The 18,620-nt window shown below is 39.8% G+C and overlaps 6 protein-coding genes, 1 non-coding gene and 1 pseudogene across 9 annotated transcripts; 4 read left to right on the top strand and 4 right to left on the bottom strand.

Moving 5' to 3' along the window:
- The first annotated feature begins 2,910 nt into the window (after positions 1-2,910).
- Positions 2,911-4,474, top strand: LOC108844130 (uncharacterized). The gene is made up of 2 exons (XM_018617346.2): positions 2,911-3,011; positions 3,183-4,474. The coding sequence occupies exons 1-2, from the start codon at positions 2,911-2,913 to the stop codon at positions 3,550-3,552; spliced, it is 471 nt and encodes a 156-aa protein (XP_018472848.2). The 3' UTR covers positions 3,553-4,474.
- Positions 3,864-4,917, bottom strand: LOC130511295 (uncharacterized; annotated as a pseudogene).
- Positions 4,918-5,061: 144 nt separating this feature from the next.
- On the top strand, positions 5,062-6,119 carry LOC108853203 (uncharacterized). The gene is made up of 2 exons (XM_018626651.2): positions 5,062-5,341; positions 5,640-6,119. The coding sequence occupies exon 2, from the start codon at positions 5,659-5,661 to the stop codon at positions 5,938-5,940; it is 282 nt and encodes a 93-aa protein (XP_018482153.1). The 5' UTR covers positions 5,062-5,341; positions 5,640-5,658; the 3' UTR covers positions 5,941-6,119.
- A 71-nt stretch (positions 6,120-6,190) lies between these two features.
- On the top strand, positions 6,191-6,263 carry TRNAK-CUU (transfer RNA lysine (anticodon CUU)). The gene has a single exon. It is a non-coding gene; the product is annotated as a tRNA-Lys (tRNA).
- A 217-nt stretch (positions 6,264-6,480) lies between these two features.
- LOC108842064 (wall-associated receptor kinase-like 22) lies at positions 6,481-9,212 on the bottom strand. 2 transcript variants are annotated; one of them, XM_018615058.2, is made up of 4 exons: positions 8,736-8,868; positions 8,057-8,614; positions 7,841-7,963; positions 6,481-7,748 (listed from the first exon to the last, which is right to left on the bottom strand). In XM_018615058.2, the coding sequence occupies exons 2-4, from the start codon at positions 8,547-8,549 to the stop codon at positions 6,583-6,585; spliced, it is 1,782 nt and encodes a 593-aa protein (XP_018470560.1). In that variant the 5' UTR covers positions 8,550-8,614; positions 8,736-8,868; the 3' UTR covers positions 6,481-6,582. The 2 variants fall into 2 exon arrangements, with proteins under 2 accessions (XP_018470560.1, XP_018470408.1); XM_018614906.2 differs by having other exon boundaries at positions 8,057-9,212.
- Positions 9,213-9,343: 131 nt separating this feature from the next.
- On the bottom strand, positions 9,344-10,932 carry LOC108842271 (uncharacterized). Its single transcript, XM_018615170.2, has 5 exons — positions 10,491-10,932; positions 10,150-10,367; positions 9,923-10,051; positions 9,708-9,839; positions 9,344-9,631 (listed from the first exon to the last, which is right to left on the bottom strand). The coding sequence occupies exons 1-5, from the start codon at positions 10,828-10,830 to the stop codon at positions 9,518-9,520; spliced, it is 933 nt and encodes a 310-aa protein (XP_018470672.1). The 5' UTR covers positions 10,831-10,932; the 3' UTR covers positions 9,344-9,517.
- An 801-nt stretch (positions 10,933-11,733) lies between these two features.
- LOC108807342 (tubby-like protein 8) lies at positions 11,734-13,932 on the top strand. The gene is made up of 9 exons (XM_018579654.2): positions 11,734-12,358; positions 12,454-12,568; positions 12,672-12,848; positions 12,939-12,994; positions 13,080-13,176; positions 13,249-13,338; positions 13,419-13,511; positions 13,598-13,665; positions 13,752-13,932. The coding sequence occupies exons 1-9, from the start codon at positions 11,934-11,936 to the stop codon at positions 13,825-13,827; spliced, it is 1,197 nt and encodes a 398-aa protein (XP_018435156.1). The 5' UTR covers positions 11,734-11,933; the 3' UTR covers positions 13,828-13,932.
- A 56-nt stretch (positions 13,933-13,988) lies between these two features.
- Positions 13,989-17,423, bottom strand: LOC108807440 (AP2-like ethylene-responsive transcription factor At1g16060). Of its 2 annotated transcripts, XM_018579758.2 has the most exons (8): positions 17,149-17,423; positions 16,978-17,060; positions 16,734-16,742; positions 16,307-16,395; positions 16,039-16,112; positions 15,868-15,918; positions 15,684-15,760; positions 13,989-14,551 (listed from the first exon to the last, which is right to left on the bottom strand). In XM_018579758.2, the coding sequence occupies exons 1-8, from the start codon at positions 17,331-17,333 to the stop codon at positions 14,091-14,093; spliced, it is 1,029 nt and encodes a 342-aa protein (XP_018435260.1). In that variant the 5' UTR covers positions 17,334-17,423; the 3' UTR covers positions 13,989-14,090. The 2 variants fall into 2 exon arrangements, with proteins under 2 accessions (XP_018435260.1, XP_018435322.1); XM_018579820.2 differs by lacking the exon at positions 16,734-16,742 and having other exon boundaries at positions 17,149-17,422.
- Positions 17,424-18,620: the final 1,197 nt, after the last annotated feature.

Raw genomic sequence — 18,620 nt, 5'->3', positions numbered from 1 at the left:
GTGTTTCCAGTGCAGAAGTGGCACCACTATTTGCTTCCGAATCATTTCATTATCAAGACCGATCAAAAGAGTTTGAAGTACCTACTGGAACAGCGATTGAATACACCAATTCAGCAACAGTGGTTACCAAAATTGTTGGAGTTCGACTACGAGATACAATACAGACAAGGCAAGGAAAATGTAGTAGCAGATGCCTTATCTCGAGTCGAGGGATCAGAAGTTTTACATATGGCTATGTCAGTGCTTGAGTGTGATTTGATGCAGCAGATTAAACAAGCCTATGAATTGGACAGTAATGTGAAAGCTATAATTGAAGAGTTGAAGGTTAAAGCGCTGTCAAAGAAGCATTACTCGTGGTCTCAGGAGGTGTTAAGAAGGAAGAGCAAAATCGTGGTTCCAAATGTTGTGGAGATCAGAGATAAGATTCTCCAATGGCTTCATTGTTCAGGCATTGGTGGTCATTCGGGAAGAGATGTCACTCATCAGCGAGTCAAGGGCATATTTTATTGGAAGGGCATGATGAAAGACATCCAACAATACATCAGAAGCTGCAGTGTTTGTCAACAGTGCAAATACGATACAACAGCTTACCCAGGGCTTTTGGAACCATTACCCATTCCAGAGTCTATTTGGTCTGATATTTCGATGGACTTCATCGATGGGCTTCCATTGTCTTGTGGGAAATCAGTCATTTTGGTGGTGGTTGATAGGTTGAGCAAAGCTGCTCATTTTGTGGCATTGTCTCATCCCTACACTGCTTCCTCTGTCGCTCATGCGTTCTTAGACAATGTTTTCAAACTCCACGGGTTTCCTCAGTCGATTGTTAGTGACCGTGATGTTATCTTCTTGAGTGACTTCTGGAAGGAGTTGTTCAGCTTGCAAGGAGTGGCTTTGAACATGTCAAGTGCCTATCACCCTCAGAGCGATGGACAGACAGAAGTTGTAAACAGAGGAGTGGAAACTTATTTGTGTTGTATGTGTAGTGACAGGCCGAAGTTATGGAGTAAGTGGCTACCACTTGCGGAGTATTGGTACAACACAAACTTCCACTCTACGATTCAAACTACACCGTTTGAAGCGGTCTATGGTCGTCCTCCGCCTCAGCATCTACCGTACTTACCAGGCGAGTCGAAAGTTGCAGTGGTGGATCAGTGTTTACGTGACAGAGAAGACATGTTGCTGATGCTTAAGTTTCATTTGTCACGAGCTCAACACAGGATGAAGCAGTTTGCAGATCAACACAGAACATATAGAAGCTTCGAGTTGGGCGATTATGTTTATGTGAAGCTTCAACCATATCGTCAACGTTATGTGGTGGTTCGCTCCAATCAGAAGCTTTCTCCTAAGTATTTTGGGCCTTACAAGATTGTCAACAAATGTGGTAGTGTTGCGTATAAGTTGGAGTTGCCAACGGGTTCTCAAGTTCACCCGGTATTCCATGTGTCTCAGCTTAAGGAAGCAGTGGGTAATGTGGAGACATCTACGGTTCTTCCTTCAGTGGTGTCTGACGTGTTGATCAAGGAACCGGAGCTTATTCTTGCGAGGAAGATGGTGAAGCGTCAGGGTAGAGCAGTGACGAAGGTTCTGATTAAGTGGCGTAATCAACCGGAGGATGAAGCTACTTGGGAGTTCTTGTTTGAACTAGAGAGGAGGTTCCCTGCTTTTAAACCTTGAAGTCAAGGTTTCTCAAAACGGGAGGATTTGTTATAGTAAAGGAAGCGAGTTGCCACGTCACGAGGGACACGTCACAGGAAAGAAGAAAATACGAAGATATAAACAAATTATATTCTATTTTTAGATTCATTCGAAAAGTTGTAAAAGTTTGTTACACTTTCTCTCTCTCATCTCTTTCTGCGTGATACGATTTCATCTTTGTTGGTTTCCATTGTTGGAGGATCATCACTGTGAGTAGGAATCGGTGTTTATCAAACGTTGGATTCCATTTTCTATCTTCGTAATATCAAAGTGACGTTTATCTCTTATCATTGTCATACCTTTTTATTAATCTTCTAATAATGCGCCGATGAATACAAAAATCCGATGCAACGAACCAAACCAGACAAGATGAAGTCTATCCCATGTGAGCCACATTAACAACACTAACGGTCTTTCTTTATACATTTGTCTATTAATTTATGTGTTCTGGTTGGTTATAACTAATCTATAAATTATGATTGATCTTCAATAATAGTCAATGCACTTACATGTCAAGCTTCATACATTATATAGTTTTTTATAAATATAATAAAGATCAAGTTTTGATGAATCCTTCAAAAGTTGACGGCTAAGCGTATACATCTTTGGGGTTTGAAAGGCTAAGCGTCTCCACAATAACCATTGATCATCTTCTTTAGTTCTTTATCTGGTCTGGTGAAAGATCTATATATCACTTTTCGATGGACCGCAAGCTCTTGCCTCCACAACATCAAGTTTTCATCAATTTCCGTGGAGATGAGCTGCGCAACAACTTCATTAGCCATCTCGTGGATGCCCTTCGAAGGAATACGATAAATGTCTTTACAGACAGGGAGGAGCAAAAATGTGAAAACATAAACAATCTTTTCAAGAGGATCGAAGAGTCCAAGATCGCGATAGCCGTGTTCTCGAGCAGGTATACGGAATCAAGATGGTGTTTGGATGAGCTTGTGAAGATGAAAGAACGTGCAGATCTAGGTAAACTCAAGGTATGATCTATGTTAAGGGTTATAGGACCTAGCTAGACCAATGATGTATCTTGTGAGTAGTGTAGATCTGCATATTTCTGAGGAAAAAAAAACGGTATTTTACTAATACTAACTTTTAGAATGCATATATGCAATCTCTATCACAAAGGTTCTTCCAATCTTCTACAATGTCACTACATACGACGTGAAACTCCGTGAGGGAGATTTTGGCGTGCATTTTAGGCGTATGGAGCGGGAGTATCGGTCTGAGCAACATAGAGTCGATAAATGGAGAAAAGCGTTGGATTGTGTCTCCGGTAAGATTGGGTTGACGTTCGATGATAAAAGGTATACATACTCATATCACTCAGAGGTTGATTGCTTACAGATTTTGAAATAGTTTTTGAAAAACCCATTTCACAGACAATCAAATCAGGAAATATGTATACACTTTATTGTTGTCATTTTTCGGATCTAACTGAAGTCTCTCATTTTGTCTGTTTTTTACTCGTTTTGTAGCTTATCAGAGAGCGATTTTATTAAAAATGTCGTTAAGGAGATCTTGAAATTGCTACAAGCCATTTCCTCGGTGCAAGCCGAAAATTGTCTTGTTAAGAAACTGCCATTAAAAGGAGAAACTTCTGCAATGAAATCGGATTCTTTCATATCCTCCAAGGCTCAAAAAGGAATCCTAATGAGACCACCTGAAGCCAAGATCAAAAGTTTCACTGGAAGCAACTCTTTCGCTCCTCATGAAGCCATTGCCTCGGGACGGGGTCCAACCCATACAGGAAAAATGCGTGTCACCCTTCAGATTCCCACCGAGCCTTCAAAGAAAGGCCTGGAGTTTGACAAAAACATTAAAAAGAGTAGCTGGTATAAATGGTAATGGTAGTGTAGTAGTTGATCTCATGATAATTTATGGTGTAATTGCAAAATGGTCCTATAATCATTATGTTTAGACAGTCTTTAATCACTTTTCCACTGCAAAAAGGGTAAAACATATCCAAAAATAGACTAGATCAAAAGTAGTAATAGAACAAAAGTCTAATTTTGCCAATATTTATATTTATTTTACAAATAGACCTGCAAAGGCCATGCGTGAAATAGCAGCACACGAGTCGTCAGAAGAAAACTATATTTATTTACAAATTTGATCCATGAAAAAGTTTTTCAGAAACTCTCGTGGATATATGAAGCTCAGAACTTACGGTCAGGGAAGAGAATCGGAGCAACAAGTGACCAGTTGAAGAGACCAGCAGTGGTCCAGCTGGTCACAACACGGACCCACACAGACGCCGCCCAGCTTACGTATCACTTTCACCAACAGAAGTTGACCAAATAGTTGAGAGCATTGCAGAGTACATGCTCAGGAGGGAGAAAATGATGTGGAAGAATGCGTATGAGTATATCACTGACTTCTTCTGCTCTATCTCTTCCTTGTCTTCTGCTTTCCCGTCTAGCGGAAGCAGAGGCTTCTCTCAACATTTTCAACAAAGCAAAATATAACTTTATAAGTTACCAAATGAAGCCAGTCTAGATGATTTAACACCCAATTCTGCTTTCAGACCAATAGCTTCAAGCCTATGTAGACAATGTTGAGAACTAAACTCTAAACCAAAGCAAGAAACAGAATTTGTGAAAGGACTTTCGCGGAAATATACCTGCGCAGGAAGAACCAGGACAGGAGAGGAGGGTAGTGCAAGAACCAGCACGAACGGCTGAATAAACGACAGAGAGATTGCATTCCTAATCTCGGGGTTCACTTGAACAAGAAGAAAAAACCCAGCACCAAACTTGGGCATTGACTCTGAAAGATGTTAAATTGATTCTCAACAGTTCAAATGCTACACTTCATCAGGAGCAAGCATATAATTGAGATATGAGCAATTACCAATAAAAGCTGATGATTTCATTAGGAAGGAAGAACATTAAGATGACCAGTATGAACCAACAGATAACTTCCATCATCCAGCCACCATGGTGTATACCACCATCACGAGTGTCTTTCTGATTATTGACACCAATGCATGCATTACTGATACAATTCACAAGCAGGTAACATTACATACAGATGAAAAAACGAGTCTAGGCGGCTTATTGTAATCCAAGTTTGTGAATGAGTTCTAGACACACACAGACAAAAAAAAAAGATCTATCTAGATGTCACCACAATAGTGTAAAATTGCCATATAGCAAACGTATTCTAGATTTATTATGGTACGTGTTCGTATGTATATACGCCGTTTGGATGCTGAAAGAGTCAGATCATAATTCGTAGGTAAACGCCCCCTCTAGAACATGCCAATCATTATTATCCAAAACAACACATGCCCATCATCTTTTTTAAAAGACAAAGGAGTGGAAGCTAAACAAGGCATTATCATTCTCTCTCTCTCTTCCTTATTTATCTTTTAAAAAAGTTTGTTATAAAAAAGTCGCTAGATTCCCGTCGTATGTAACAGAAGACTTAATAAAACCGCGTACGGCGTCATCCGGCAAATCCACGGAGGAGATTGATTTGATCTCTCTATCTCAATATCGTAAACGCTGCCGGAGCTAGAAAACATCGGTTAGCGGCGGACTAATCTTTTGCATGTCGACGTGAGCTGGAAGCAGCTGCTTTTTCTTCCTCTCCAGATCTCTAACCCATTTCCACCTCTTCCTGTGTGTCATTGGTTCGTTTTCTCTACCCACTTTTTGGATCTGTTTCCTCACTCACCTATCGGCCTTACATTCTGATTTCAATTGATCGTCCATTTTCTCGAATCCAATGTGCATTGACGCCAAATCGTTTGTTTAGATAGATCAAAACGCTGTCGTTTCCATATTGAATAGCTCGTCTTGACAGATCAGCAGTATCCATGGCTTACAAAAGCCCTATTACTTTACATTCAATCTGATTGGATCTTCTCTCTCCTCTCCAAAATCCTGTTTTGATTTGGCTGTGCATTTGTGTGATTATCAATTTTGCAGGGTTTTTTTTATCAAAGCCATGGTACTTGATGGGATGATTGTATCTTCACCGTTAAGGAGACACCAGTCTCTAAAGAAGCAGTGGGAAGACTTGGGTAGCTGCTCCACCGTTATCAACAGACATCGATATCTCTTAACAGCTTTGCTTCTTTTGGCATTTCTCTGCACTGTTTATCTTTACTTTGCTGTTACTTTAGGTAGGCACTCCTCCACGTGTTATGGCTTGACCGGGAAAGACAAGGCAATGTGTCAATTGCAACACGTTCAAGCTATCTCCAAAGGGAAACTCAAATTCTTTTAGTGTGGTTGGCATGACATCTAGCGAAAGATGAAACCCCACCTTATTCTTATTGATCTACAACATTAATTTTTTTAAATATTTGATTGTACAATGTTACTTGTGTGTACTATTATTACTACATGGTGAACAACCAGAGATTTTTATAATCGAAAAGATAAGAGAGTATACATTTGCAGTGATTCTGGAAGATGTTGATCCCATGAACAGTCGGTATTGAGGGAGTTAGTTATCCAAATACGTTTAACACCAAGCCCGTCTAGCTCAGTTGGTAGAGCGCAAGGCTCTTAACCTTGTGGTCGTGGGTTCGAGCCCCACGGTGGGCGATGTTGTTTTTACTTTTTCTTTTCAACAACAGTTGGTTTATTAGCTATACAATTTGAGCAATTCGGATAATGCTTCTTTTGAGAATACAAGCACCTTCTTTCTTGTGGGACATAAACTATACAATTACAGCAAAACCAGCAGTGGCAGAGGAAATTAATGGGAGAACATTGAAGCAAAAGGACGGATAATACAACTGAAATCGTTGGCAACATGGAATCTACAAGAATATTAATTATATACATATATTTCTTATTTGAAAGATGACATTCCATCAAAGCTGAAAACGTATGAGGCCAGCTAATATTTGGTCTCCAATGTTCAATGAGAAGAAGATGTGGTGGTAACGTTAGAGGAAGAATCAGTAAAAAGAGCATTCCAATAATCTCCAACGTTGATCTCTATGGTCTCTTCATCTACCTCGTTCTGAATACAGACCTGTGAATCTCGTATCCTCTCCAGTTCCATAGACACTTCCCTCATATTCGGCCGTTTCTTCCCGTTCAAGTTCAAACACCTCCTCGCCAGGTTTGCAGCTGCAGCGACTTGTTCCACGTTGCAACTATCTTTGATCCGAGCATCAATACTCTCCAAAAGCCTAGACTCTTTCATCACAGTAATGAAATAAGTCGCTAGAGTTCGGTTTCCTTCCGACCTCAGGAAAGAAACCGGCTTCTGCCCTGTTATCAGCTCCACGAGCACGACCCCGAAGCTATAAACATCGCTCTTGTCCGTAAACTGGCTCGACTGAAAATACTCTGGATCAACATACCCGACGGTTCCTGCCACCACGGTCGTGAGATGCGTATGATCAACGGTCACCGATCTCGAAGTTCCGAAATCGGACACCTTGGCTCGGTATCTCTCGTCCAGCATTATGTTCGTCGACTTGATGTCTCTGTGATAGATAGGAGACGACGCAGCTGAGTGGAGGTACGAAAGCGCTCCCGCGATATCCACAGCGATACGCAGACGCATCGCCCAAGTAGCCATGGTGTAATCATCAGACTCTACGTGGAGATGCTCTAAAAGGTTTCCGTTGGGGATAAACTCGTAGACCAGAACAGGGACTTCCGTCTCCAGACAGCATCCCAAGAGCTTCACGATGTTCCTGTGGTTGATCTGCGAGAGAATCACCACCTCGTTGATAAACTCTTCGATCTTGTCCTCGTCCACGGCTTTCGATTTTTTCACCGCTACGATTCTTCCATCTACGAGCATTCCCTTGTAAACGGTTCCTTGACCGCCCTGGCCCAGCACACGGTTAACGCTGAAGTTTTCGGTGGCTTTCTCTAGTTCTTTTGAGCTGAACACTCTTGTCGTCTCGAGGTTTCCTTCGTTAGAATTCAGTTGCTGTTGCAGCAGTAGTCCTCCGTTACGTTGGAAGAATATCTTCTTGCGCTTTGCCTCCCTTCGCTTTTGAATAAACTTATACAACCACCACGCTCCAATGGCTAAAACCAACAAGCCAAAACCGAGACCAAGACCTATTCATCACAAAAAAAAAGTATAGCTCAATTCCTGTTTCGTTTGTCTTCTCAACATATTTAAAGATGACATATTTAAAGTGATAGCATACCTAAAATGATGGCCGGTGATTTACTTTTCCTTTGCCTGCATTCATAACTTCCTTCCGTATTCACACAGTCATATCCGTCCCCACACGTGTGTCTCCCTACAACTAAGTCGCACTCATCTTTATCTATTAGAAAAAAAACAAAAAAAGAGCATAGATGAGATTCAAAATCTTGCAGAAACCAACCCCAAAACTAAAACCATAAAAAAATCTATTTACCTTTGCATCCATTTGAAATATACGGGTTGCCGCTGTAACCATAGTTACAACTACAGCTTCTATAGCTTCGGTCTAAATAGTTACCAAAGTCACAAACGCAACGTTTATCGGTGTAACTTCTATTCACTATAACATTAACATCTAACACGCAAATTTCTCCTGTTCCAAATATGGGAACATTGTTGGACATATCTATGAACCAACCTAACTCAACCGTCGCATATCCGTTAGGGTAAACCAACTCCGGTTCGGTAATATTTGACGGCGTATACCCCTGGTCTGTCAAGAAAGCAACTTTGCATCCTCCTGATGTTGTTGTTGTGTCGTTACCATCGAAGCTCTCTACTTGGACGGAGATTTGCTGCAGACGGTCAGAAGGTATCCTGGCTTGGCAGCATCTATAGCCGTCGCACGAAATGTTTTGCACTCTTCGGCTAGGCCCTACATGGCAAGTAGACTCGCACCCTCCTATCTGCGGTTCAATGTCCGTCATGATAGCCCTGTTGTTGCAACCAACTCCCACTAGAGTGTTCCTGGCTGTGAGGACAAATGGGCTTCCTGTAACATTCAATGCGAAGTTACCGTCTTCTCTGTTAGAACAGCCAAGAGAAGTTACTTGGTTCTTGATTCGGACCAACCCAAGAGGCACGCTGTTGTTGTCAGGGAGAGAGATGTTTACCACTTCTTTGTTGATACTCGGAAGAAACGGAACAGAGCTGTTGTTGTTACAGGTGATTTCATACCACTTGTTGAGATAGCAATCTTTACCGATTCCAAAGGGATAAGGAATCGGTATTCCCCCGCAATGACTTTGACAAGAACTCGAAACCGTGAGGAGGTCTTGAGCGGCCACTACACTCATGCCATGGATCAAAAGAACAAGAAGAGAGCGCAGGTTACATATGGAAGAACTCTCTCTTCTCATTATGCACTATTTTTTTTTGTTTTGAGAGTTAGTTATGTGATATGCTAACGCTAATCTTCGGCCCTGTTTTATAGTAACTGGGATAAGAAACCTTCAGAACACCTCTTAGGACCGACCAACTTGGCGAAGATTCAGACAAGATTACGTACACGGTTCCTGGCTGGTTCTTGATTTGTTCATTGTCTTTGAAATGTCTCCGGAGAAGAAAAAACGCAATGAGACAAACTTTCATCACGACAGATTATTTTCAAAGGTGGGGACTTTCTGGTGATCAGTTAAAATGAAACCTCCTACACCATCTTTCAAGCCTTCTTTATTCAATCTTATACGCAAATTATGAAAGAAAAAAACAACTTCAGATGTTTGATCGTTGAATACGCAGACTTTTCACAAATAAAAGTCGGGACTTTTTCTTTTACAAAATGTCAAACGTTTTACCGTTACTTGGCTTCTCATACACGTGTACAAAGCTCAAACTAGTTTCAGATCAATGATCTGCGACTATCTACTAAAGTGTGTCACGTACCGTTAAGGCTCTATATCACTTTTAGCTCTCTCAGCCATTCGGTGTGGAGTGGACAAGGATCAGGTTTCCCTTCTTCAATCGCCTTCTGTGAGAGCGAATAAAACCAACCATTCCTCCATTTAAACTGCATTAATAGTAAGAAAACTAGCTGAGACACAAGATACTGGTCACACTAGCACTATAGAAAAAGAGATACATACTTCTTTAACAGCGGTTGGGAAATGAGCAACGGCTCTGGAATAAGCACACAGTCTCTCCACCATGTTGTCTTCAAAGGTTAGTCCTTTTTCTGCAGCAGCAGCTGCTGCGAGTTCTTGGATGAGTCTCGCCACCTGAACTTATAAATTAATTAAAAAGTAAACAACGATTCTCTAAAATGCTAAAACAAGAACAGAGGGGATGGAAGTTTTAGTACTTCATCTCTGTATTCTTTCTCCACCATGCCCACACTAGCCCCTGGATGACGAGCTCCAACAAGCATAAACGCACAAATCCATATGAGTTTCTCCAGCATTTGCTTCTGAAAAGATTCTTTGTCAAGTACCTAACCACGGAAACACCGAAAAAAGAACACACACATTAGTTTCTTTGTTTATTTTTTTTTAATTATAAGAATAAGAAAAAGGTTTGTTTCATGTAAACCTTGCAAGAGAGGCCACCAGATTGCAGTCTTGCAGCTACATCCGAAGCCCATTTGCCATAAGCAGCAGTTAAACCTTCTGGGTTAGTGTCAGTTATCCCATCCACAGGAGGCTCACCGAGCTTTGACACAGCAAAATAGGCCAACACTTGGTCTGCATCACCCAAACCTTTGCTCTCGAACCACGGCTCCATCATTCCATTTTGGAAAAACACCAAATCTGATTATTTTACACAGAATTTTTTAGTAAAAAATGAAGAAAGCATATTCATTATCTCCTAGAAAACATCTGACAATTTGATTCACTCAGGAAATCTTAAGAGTAGAGAGAGAAAGTTTCAACCTTTCCATCTAGACTGAGGAGTAGCTTCAAGAACAGCATCGAGATCATCATTTCTAGTACAAACCAATATAGGTCCTTCGAAATCAACCGGAACGGGTTCTCCTCTCTTCACCAATACATCATCGCCACTACCCATTTCCTGCAACGCTTGTCCGACTCTCCCGCCACCCACGATCACAGCAGGAGCCACCTTTTTAGCAGTGGTGGCCATAGCAGCCATTGGCACGGCGAGTCTCGCGCTTGGAGCTGAGAGTTTAAGAGATTTAGAAGGAGGGAGAAGAGAGAAACGAGTCGAAACAGAGGAGGTGACAGCAAACAGAGTGGTGCTGGCTTTAGCCATTGACGATGATAATGGGCTTCGACGAAGTTGTGGCCTCTCATGGTTTTGGACTTATTTCGTAATACAGTGATGGTTTATTAGCCACTCGATGTTTTGAGGCTCTGACCACTTAGCTTATCGGCTTTGGTTGACAATAAAAAAGCTTATCGGCTTTGGATGACTCACGAAGCCAAAAACGACATGACATGCGGTTTGATAAAGCTAAAACAGCAAGTAGTTCAGTAGTTTTAAGTACTTTTAAAAAAAACTCTGAGATGCTCAAATCCGGTTTAAATCATTCAGATGCATATCAACCTATTTGTTTATATATCGCTGCAACATGCAACATGCAACATGCAACATGCAACTGCGATTTACCATCTACGGCGAGTCAAAAATTGTTTTGATGATGTAAAATTGATTGCAACGAGTCAACAACTGATCACAATTATTCTTTTATAATGTTAATAATTTTAGTGATTTAAAATTTATAGTCTAATTGCTGCAAATAATCATAAAATGTTGTTAGAGACAAACGAACAAATTTGGTTGCATGTCGTAAGTACTAACTACTAAGTATGCATCATTTCGGTTTACTAACTTTTGAATCGACAAAACCGAAATTGAACCAAACCCAACGGGTATGGTAATTCTGTTTTTTTTTTCTTTTAATTTAGTTTTTCAAACACGGTTCCCGCTAGAAAAAAAAATCAATCTCCCTCAATCCAATCATAAAAATTCAGTTTCCCGACAAAGGAAAACGACAAGGAAGAATCCCATTCCCACTAGTAGGACTGTAGGAGTATTATTTAGTGACAGTTTGGGTCCATAGAAAACAGAGAAAAAGGGCAAAAAATAAACACAGAACCTCTTCTTGCTGTTGTTGAGACAAGAAAAGAAAGACCAGCGTTGTCTTTGGTTTCGTGCGCTCGCACAATCCCCGATGGCTATTCAAATTCAAATGGAAAACACTGTTCAACTTTTCAAAACGGAAACGTTTCTCTATTGCCAAAATTCTCTTTCAGGTCAAACCTAACTCACCCACCTTTTGTCAACACCTATAAATAAACTCTCAGTCCCCCTCATAAAGTTTAAAACTTGAAAGCAACCCAAAAGAGGAACACATGGCTGGTTCGAGAAAAGAAAATGATCTGTCGGAGGAGAATAATAAAGAAAACGTGGACGACACAGTCTCACGCTCTGTTTCCGTTAAGAAAGGAGAGGATAAGGAGAATGTCTTGCCGCCGGAAACAAGCTCTGCCTCTGCGGAAACTAAGAAGCAAGATCGAGCTTTGAAGTCTCGATCGATGAAGGGAGGTTCTGGGTTTCCCAGTGAGGTCACAAACTTCAAATCTTTCTCGACGGGTGGTGGTCGAACAGCTCTGAAGCAGACGTCGCTGCAAGTGTGTATGCAGCTGAACAGTGAGGTCGACAAGGGTATGAAAACTTGGACTAGTGTTGACTCTGAGCATTCCAGCTCGTTGAAAGTCTGGGAATTCTCGGATTCCGAAGCTGCCCCTGCTTCCTCTTGGTCTTCTTTGCCCAATAGGTACAACAAAAACATAACTCCAGTTACTAAAATTCTTGTGCTTTTTTTCCTTATCCTGAGCGTGTCTGAAACTGTATATGCAACTTGTTAAAAAGGGCTTTGCTGTGCAAGACGCTACCTTTGGATGTGGGTAGATGCACTTGTCTCATTGTTAAAGAACAATCACCAGAAGGCTTACGCGATGGTTCTGTATATTCACTTTATACACATGTAAGTGTACATATACCTGATCTACTATGATGCTGTTTGAGACTGAGATAAAGTGATGTCAAAGTATCTGGTAGCTTACAAGTGTTGGATGATATATTTTCAGGAAGGTCGTGGAAGAAAAGACCGGAAGCTAGCTGTGGCTTACCACAGGCGGCGTAACGGGAAGTCTGTGTTTAGGGTTGCACAGAACGTTAAGGGATTGTTGTGCAGTTCGGATGAAAGTTATGTTGGTTCTATGACGGCTAATCTCATGGGTTCTAAGTACTACATTTGGGATAAGGTCAGAAACTTATTGGTGATGGCTCTCTGCTTAAGAGTTAGTAGGAAAACTATTAGCTGAATGTTTCTGCTCCTTTTGATTCCATTGCAGGGAGTTCGAGTTGGATCCGTAGGTAAAGTGGTGAAGCCGCTTCTCTCAGTTGTAATGTAAGCTTTGAGAATTATATACAAAATGCTTCGTGTGACTCTCGCTTTGGATTTATCTTATATCTGTCTGTCTTGGCTTCTGCAGCTTCACACCTACTATAACAACTTGGACGGGGAGCTACAGAAGAATGAGAGCTTTACTACCAAAGCAGCAGCCAGTGCAGAAGAACAACAATAAGCAGGTAAAGGCCTAATCTTGAAGCTTATCTCCATGAATCTTGGAAAGAAGTTAGTAATCGGTCTCTTTTCTATAGGTCCCACCAGTTAGTAAACTACCACTAGATTGGCTTGAGAATAAGGATCAAGTTCAGAAGCTATGCTCAAGGATACCACATTACAACAAAGTAAGTCTCATGGGGATGATTCACCGGTGGTTTTCTGAAGCTTCGTATTGATTCAGTTATTTTTTTTTGCTTTTCAATAGATGTCCAAGCAGCATGAGTTGGACTTCAGAGACAGAGGAAGAACAAGTCTAAAAATACAAAGCTCTGTGAAGAACTTTCAGCTCACACTCACGGTAACATTTCCACAACTCTCCTGATCTTTAATCATCAAACACACACAATCTCCTAAACCCTGAACATGCTGTGGTTATTTAAACAGGAGAATCCCAGGCAGACGATTCTTCAAATGGGAAGAGTAGACAAAGCAAAGTTTGTAATTGACTTCAGGTAATTGCTATTAAACATAAACATAATTTAAGCTTAGTATTAGTAAAGAGGCTATCTAAATAACATGTTGCTTTATCTGTTTGCAGGTATCCATTCTCAGGCTACCAAGCATTCTGCATTTGCTTAGCTTCCATTGATTCCAAGCTTTGTTGTACCGTTTGATCATTAGAACTTGGAGAAAAGAGTTCAATCTCTGAACATCCCTCCTCCAACGATCATATTATGATAATGTATCCCTTACTATTATTCTGCATTATCAATTCCTCTTATCTACAGTGCCTCTCAATTCACACACGCATGAGGGAAACCAAACCAAACTTGAAAGTGTGAAAAGATTCAAACTTTATTAGATAAGATTGTCAACGAAGAAAAGAAAGAATAACTAAAAAACAAAACTTATCAAATCCATTTTTTTTTCTTTTTTTTTAGCAATCATTAAACTCGCTGTAGAAATCAGGCGTGAGGAAAGAATCTAAACCACCGAATATGACGTCATCGTCCCCCACCTTGCCGGAGTCTTGACACCCGAAATACGTCTGTATATCGTCCGGGAAGCTCCGGCGAGACGGAGCGATCTCCGGCGGCGTCGCCGGTCCGATCACCTCCTCTGCGTTCGAGCAAGGCGAAGAAGACTTTAACAACTTTGTTTTCCGGTCATCGTCGTTGTCGTCGGACGAGGATTGGCTCTGCGACAATGCCGACGAGTCGTGGTGGTCGGGGTTTATAAACGGGCTCGGATCGGAATGCGGAGTATTCGCGGCGTCGATAGGCTTCTCCGGCGCCGGCAATTTTAGATAACGGCTTATGTCGAAGTTAGTAACGGCGTTAAGTCCACGGTACTCGATTGCTGCCACGTCATACGCAATGGCCGCTTCTTCTTGTGTAGCTACAAGGTGGGTGTAAAATGTCACAATCAAAACAATGAGAACTTTTTTTACATAATTTAAGGAACTTATTGGATTTTACTTATGTTTATTAATTGTTACATTTTACCAATAGGGGTAAGACTATGCTACACGCCTACAACTACAAGTCAATTAGAAATGTACTTTTCTGTTGATTTTTCTTCTTTTCCTTAAAACTTTTCCCCCTTGATATAGGACAATATGGGAAACATGATCATAAATAGTGGAATTAAATTGGCCAGTTAAATTGGATGAGCGACTTAAGAGTTTAAACCATACAATAAATATATAGTATAATGTCAAACATAATAAAAAAACTATACAATAAATTAAAGGCTTGACTAAGTGGTTGGGGTTTGGTGATCTATTTCCCAACCAACTCGAGATCTGATTACGTGCATGCATATCAATATAGCAACCCCCTCTTTAAAAGATTTGTAAGTAGAAAAGTAAAGCTACTATGAAGATAAAAACACACACATATAGTATGTGTGTAGTTCTTTTGTTACTATACGTTCAATATGCATATATCATAATATCTTGTAAAAGGTAAACACCATTGAAAATGAATGAGCTCATAACTATGCATAAAAGAATGTGTCCATCTAGTATTCATAAATTATGTCAAATGACATTCACATATTATCATTGTTATATTTTTTTTTTTGTTTAACCTGGGGGTATCCCAGGCCCAGAAGGCCCAGACTAATCCCCAAGGGGAAGGAATGCCCACGGATAGACGCCCCTCCCAGTTTTTCAAATGGGCCGAAAGCATGGCCCATATCCGTGTGGGTGACAAGAGCGTTGCAAGGTAGTTCCCTCCGGCGTGGATCGAACCCCCTACCTGGGTGCAGGCGGGGACCCGTCCTAACCATTGGGCTACAACGTCTTGTCATATCATTGTTATATTTGTTTTTGAAAAATCGGTTTAGACGCTGCTTAAACAATAAGGAGTCTAACAACCGTCTAGCGATTCTTAGAAAATTGCATACTATTATTTATGAAAAGTGATATATTAACATATTTTTTATTAATCTATAATATTGCATGAAGCATGAGCTGATGTTTTATCTAGTCGCTAAGCTAGTATAAAAGAGGGTTTACAAAAGTTACCATAAGTTCCGAGGTATAAATACTTATTGCCGAACACTCTTCCAATTCGAGCTTCCCATCTCCCATTATGGTGATGCCTGCAAGCCCATAATACTTATAAACATTTGAAACTATAGTATATTGAGATTATTATGATGACATAATAATTAGCGAGTATATTATATATTGAAGAATCTCGATTTACTTTGCAACGCCTCTGTATTTTGACACACCACGTGAAAACCCACTACTTTTCCTGTTAAAAATGTAATCATAAAGTATTATCAACCAACTCTTAGTTAGTTACCGGACACAAAGATAATTAGCTAATGATCAGTCATAAAAACAATAAAGTTATTTAATTATAAGTTATAACCTTCTTAGAGATCCAATATACTCTTCCTTCGACTGGCTTTCCATGTCTTTGATGTCTTCTTCATAATTACACACCTATATAAACCACACAAAGGAGAAATCAATATTTATAAACACTCAAAAAGGAAACTATAATTGTAAACATGCTCTTCTTCGTTCTTTGTATTCTGTTTATAAAAAGACATGTAGGCAAGAAAGATTGTGAAATAAACAAGGATCATGTGAACAATAACTCTGTTCTAATTAATTTAGGTTCCGAGAAAATTTACAGGGAAATTCAAGACTGTGTCGCGTCCCCAATATTTCAATGCTGCTAAGTCGTAGGCACGTGCTGCTGCATCTTCCTCGTCATACGCACCTGCGCGACACCATGTATCAGTAAAACATTAGTTGGTGTTTTAATTTTTCATGTATAAATACTAAAAATTGTGAACTGTAAATGTGAAAATAGAAATAGTATTAGAATCGAAGATGGTTGCGTATATAGAAAATTAGAATCGTTATTCGTTCCTTGTGTCACTCTCAGTAGATATATGCAATGTAAACTTTTTCTTTTTGATTTGCCAACATATCCACTTTCTACATTTTTTAAAATAAATATTAACTTGTTATTATATCGTTTTATAAAGTGTTTGGCTACCAATCCGGGAGTACAAAAAGAAAACGCCATATGAAAAATGAACAAAACAAACTCACCTAAATATACTGCACGTGATGAGTCGGCCAATTTTCCGGTCAGCATCGTCAGAGAAAAAAACATATTAATAACTAAAATAGTAAAAACAAATTAATTTCATAAATAGAAATTAATTTATAATTCAAATCAAGAACAGTAACGACGAGGTAAATCCTCCGGATAAATCGGAGTAAACATATCAAAACGACGTATCTTTATTTCATCAAATACATACGAGTATATGTGTACGTATAGACTACTGACCTTGTCTTCCTTTCTTGCTCTGTGTCTCGTTCCAACTATTCTTATCCCACAAATGCGCTTCGTACCTCCCAGTCCATCTATGCCTAATACAAAATGGTTACATAAATAATTAAGGAAGAAAAACGTTTTTAAAACGGTGAGTTTAAGAGTGTGTTTCCTTCTCCTACAAACCTGGTGACTCCTCTATGCATAGAGCTGCGTTGTGGAGGAGCGTCTCGCGGTTGCGATCGGCGTTTTCGTTTAGTTTTAGGGACTACTGATGATGCAGATGGCTCATCTCCTGTTTTATCATCAACAGAAGTCTTCTTGCTCCGCCGTGAGATCTCTTTCATTACCGGAGAGTCTTGGACATGCATTAACAAGAAGATGAAGCAGTAGAGGGAAAACAATAAAGAGAAGAAAATGATGAAATGGTTTTCTTTCTAAGGAGATCCTATAAAGGGAAATGGTTGAGTATTTAAATTAGTATTTTTCGTTTATCTTTTTAAAAAAGATTTTTAATTGTTTATTGCTTTAAAATGTTTTCTTTGCCACGGCCCTCTTTGTACTTGTGAAATTAGATTTGTCTCATTAATAAAAATTCCTAAACATGCTCCATAACAATTGCATCTGATTTGATTAGCATCAATTTTCAATATGAAAACAAATCGTCCGTTGATTAAATCTTTAATTCAGGAGAAATAAGGAACAGACACGTGGAGGTTTAGATACGCTTGGCCAAGAATAGTGGAGAAAGTAGGCAAGCAAAACCGGAGCTTCATAATTTCTCAGCTTCTTGGTTGATCTACTTCTTTGTTTGGTCGGGCCACCATGAAAGATACACACATCTATAATGTTAATGATCAAACCTCCTTAGTATTATGTCATCTATATTGGATTATATTTGATATGTCCTCCGAATAAATTTTAGCAACGAGTCTCTTATTCAGCTAAAACACACATTTTACAAAATAACAATAGTAATCATAATAACCATGGAAAGCCTCCAAGGCTGCAACACCAAATTTCCAATGACAAAACATACTTCATATTAACAAAATTACAAAAAAACATGCAAAAAACTACATGCTATGCATATGTACTCGTTTCTCGTCTTATAGCTCGTCATTTGCATAATCATCGACTTTTAACATCGGACATGTATGTGATAGATCATAGGTTTTTTTTTTTTTTTTTTTGATATCTCTGGTGTCTGGGCAGCCACTTTCCCAAATATCCCCCGAAGGGGTCCAGTGCCCCAACAGTAAGGATGTTAAATCGTTGTGGTCGGGTTTCGAAGCTGGGTGGCGGACACCTCAGCCGAGGTTCCATTACCACCAGGCTACGAAGCCCGGTTATCATAGGTTTTTTTTGGTAAAATTAATAGATCATATGTTATATGGAAGTATGGATGATGGATCAAATATCCCCATGTATAGTTTATATTGTTAGTAAAGCTGCAATTTAATGGGTGTACCTGCCCCCGGCTGCTCCTTGATGAGACGGGAAGCAAATGTCAACAATTATGGTAAAAATTGTCTTTAAGAGGACTATCTGAAATGAGCCATGTGATCATTGCGTGTTAACTAATACAATTAGTTAGCGACTTAAGAGATACACTACACTTAACAAATACAATTACTACTAAAAAGGTTTGACGAGAT

The sequence above is a fragment of the Raphanus sativus genome, chromosome 1, assembly GCF_000801105.2.
Source record: "Raphanus sativus cultivar WK10039 chromosome 1, ASM80110v3, whole genome shotgun sequence".
In the NCBI taxonomy this organism is placed as follows: Eukaryota; Viridiplantae; Streptophyta; class Magnoliopsida; order Brassicales; family Brassicaceae; genus Raphanus; species Raphanus sativus.
The sequence above is the reverse complement of the archived record's forward strand: the minus strand, read 5'-3'. Positions and strand labels throughout refer to the sequence as shown.

Coding starts and splice junctions, on each gene's coding strand:
- LOC108844130 (XM_018617346.2), top strand. CDS start 2,911: ATGGAGCGGGAGTATCGGTCTGAGCAACATAGAGTCGATAAATGGAGA. Junction 3,012..3,182: donor TTGACGTTCGATGATAAAAG/GTATACATACTC, acceptor CTCGTTTTGTAG/CTTATCAGAGAGCGATTTTA.
- LOC108842271 (XM_018615170.2), bottom strand. CDS start 10,830: ATGGCTAAAGCCAGCACCACTCTGTTTGCTGTCACCTCCTCTGTTTCG. Junction 10,368..10,490: donor TCCTCAGTCTAGATGGAAAG/GTTGAAACTTTC, acceptor TAAAATAATCAG/ATTTGGTGTTTTTCCAAAAT. Junction 9,840..9,922: donor AGAAAGAATACAGAGATGAA/GTACTAAAACTT, acceptor TTATAAGTTCAG/GTGGCGAGACTCATCCAAGA.
- LOC108842064 (XM_018614906.2), bottom strand. CDS start 8,981: ATGAGAAGAGAGAGTTCTTCCATATGTAACCTGCGCTCTCTTCTTGTT. Junction 7,964..8,056: donor TATTTCAAATGGATGCAAAG/GTAAATAGATTT, acceptor TTTTTCTAATAG/ATAAAGATGAGTGCGACTTA. Junction 7,749..7,840: donor ATCACCGGCCATCATTTTAG/GTATGCTATCAC, acceptor TGTGATGAATAG/GTCTTGGTCTCGGTTTTGGC.
- LOC108807342 (XM_018579654.2), top strand. CDS start 11,934: ATGGCTGGTTCGAGAAAAGAAAATGATCTGTCGGAGGAGAATAATAAA. Junction 12,569..12,671: donor TATATTCACTTTATACACAT/GTAAGTGTACAT, acceptor ATATATTTTCAG/GAAGGTCGTGGAAGAAAAGA. Junction 13,177..13,248: donor AGAAGAACAACAATAAGCAG/GTAAAGGCCTAA, acceptor TCTTTTCTATAG/GTCCCACCAGTTAGTAAACT.
- LOC108807440 (XM_018579758.2), bottom strand. CDS start 17,333: ATGCATGTCCAAGACTCTCCGGTAATGAAAGAGATCTCACGGCGGAGC. Junction 15,761..15,867: donor AAATACAGAGGCGTTGCAAA/GTAAATCGAGAT, acceptor ATGGGCTTGCAG/GCATCACCATAATGGGAGAT. Junction 14,552..15,683: donor TTTATACCTCGGAACTTATG/GTAACTTTTGTA, acceptor CCCACCTTGTAG/CTACACAAGAAGAAGCGGCC.
- LOC108853203 (XM_018626651.2), top strand. CDS start 5,659: ATGGTACTTGATGGGATGATTGTATCTTCACCGTTAAGGAGACACCAG.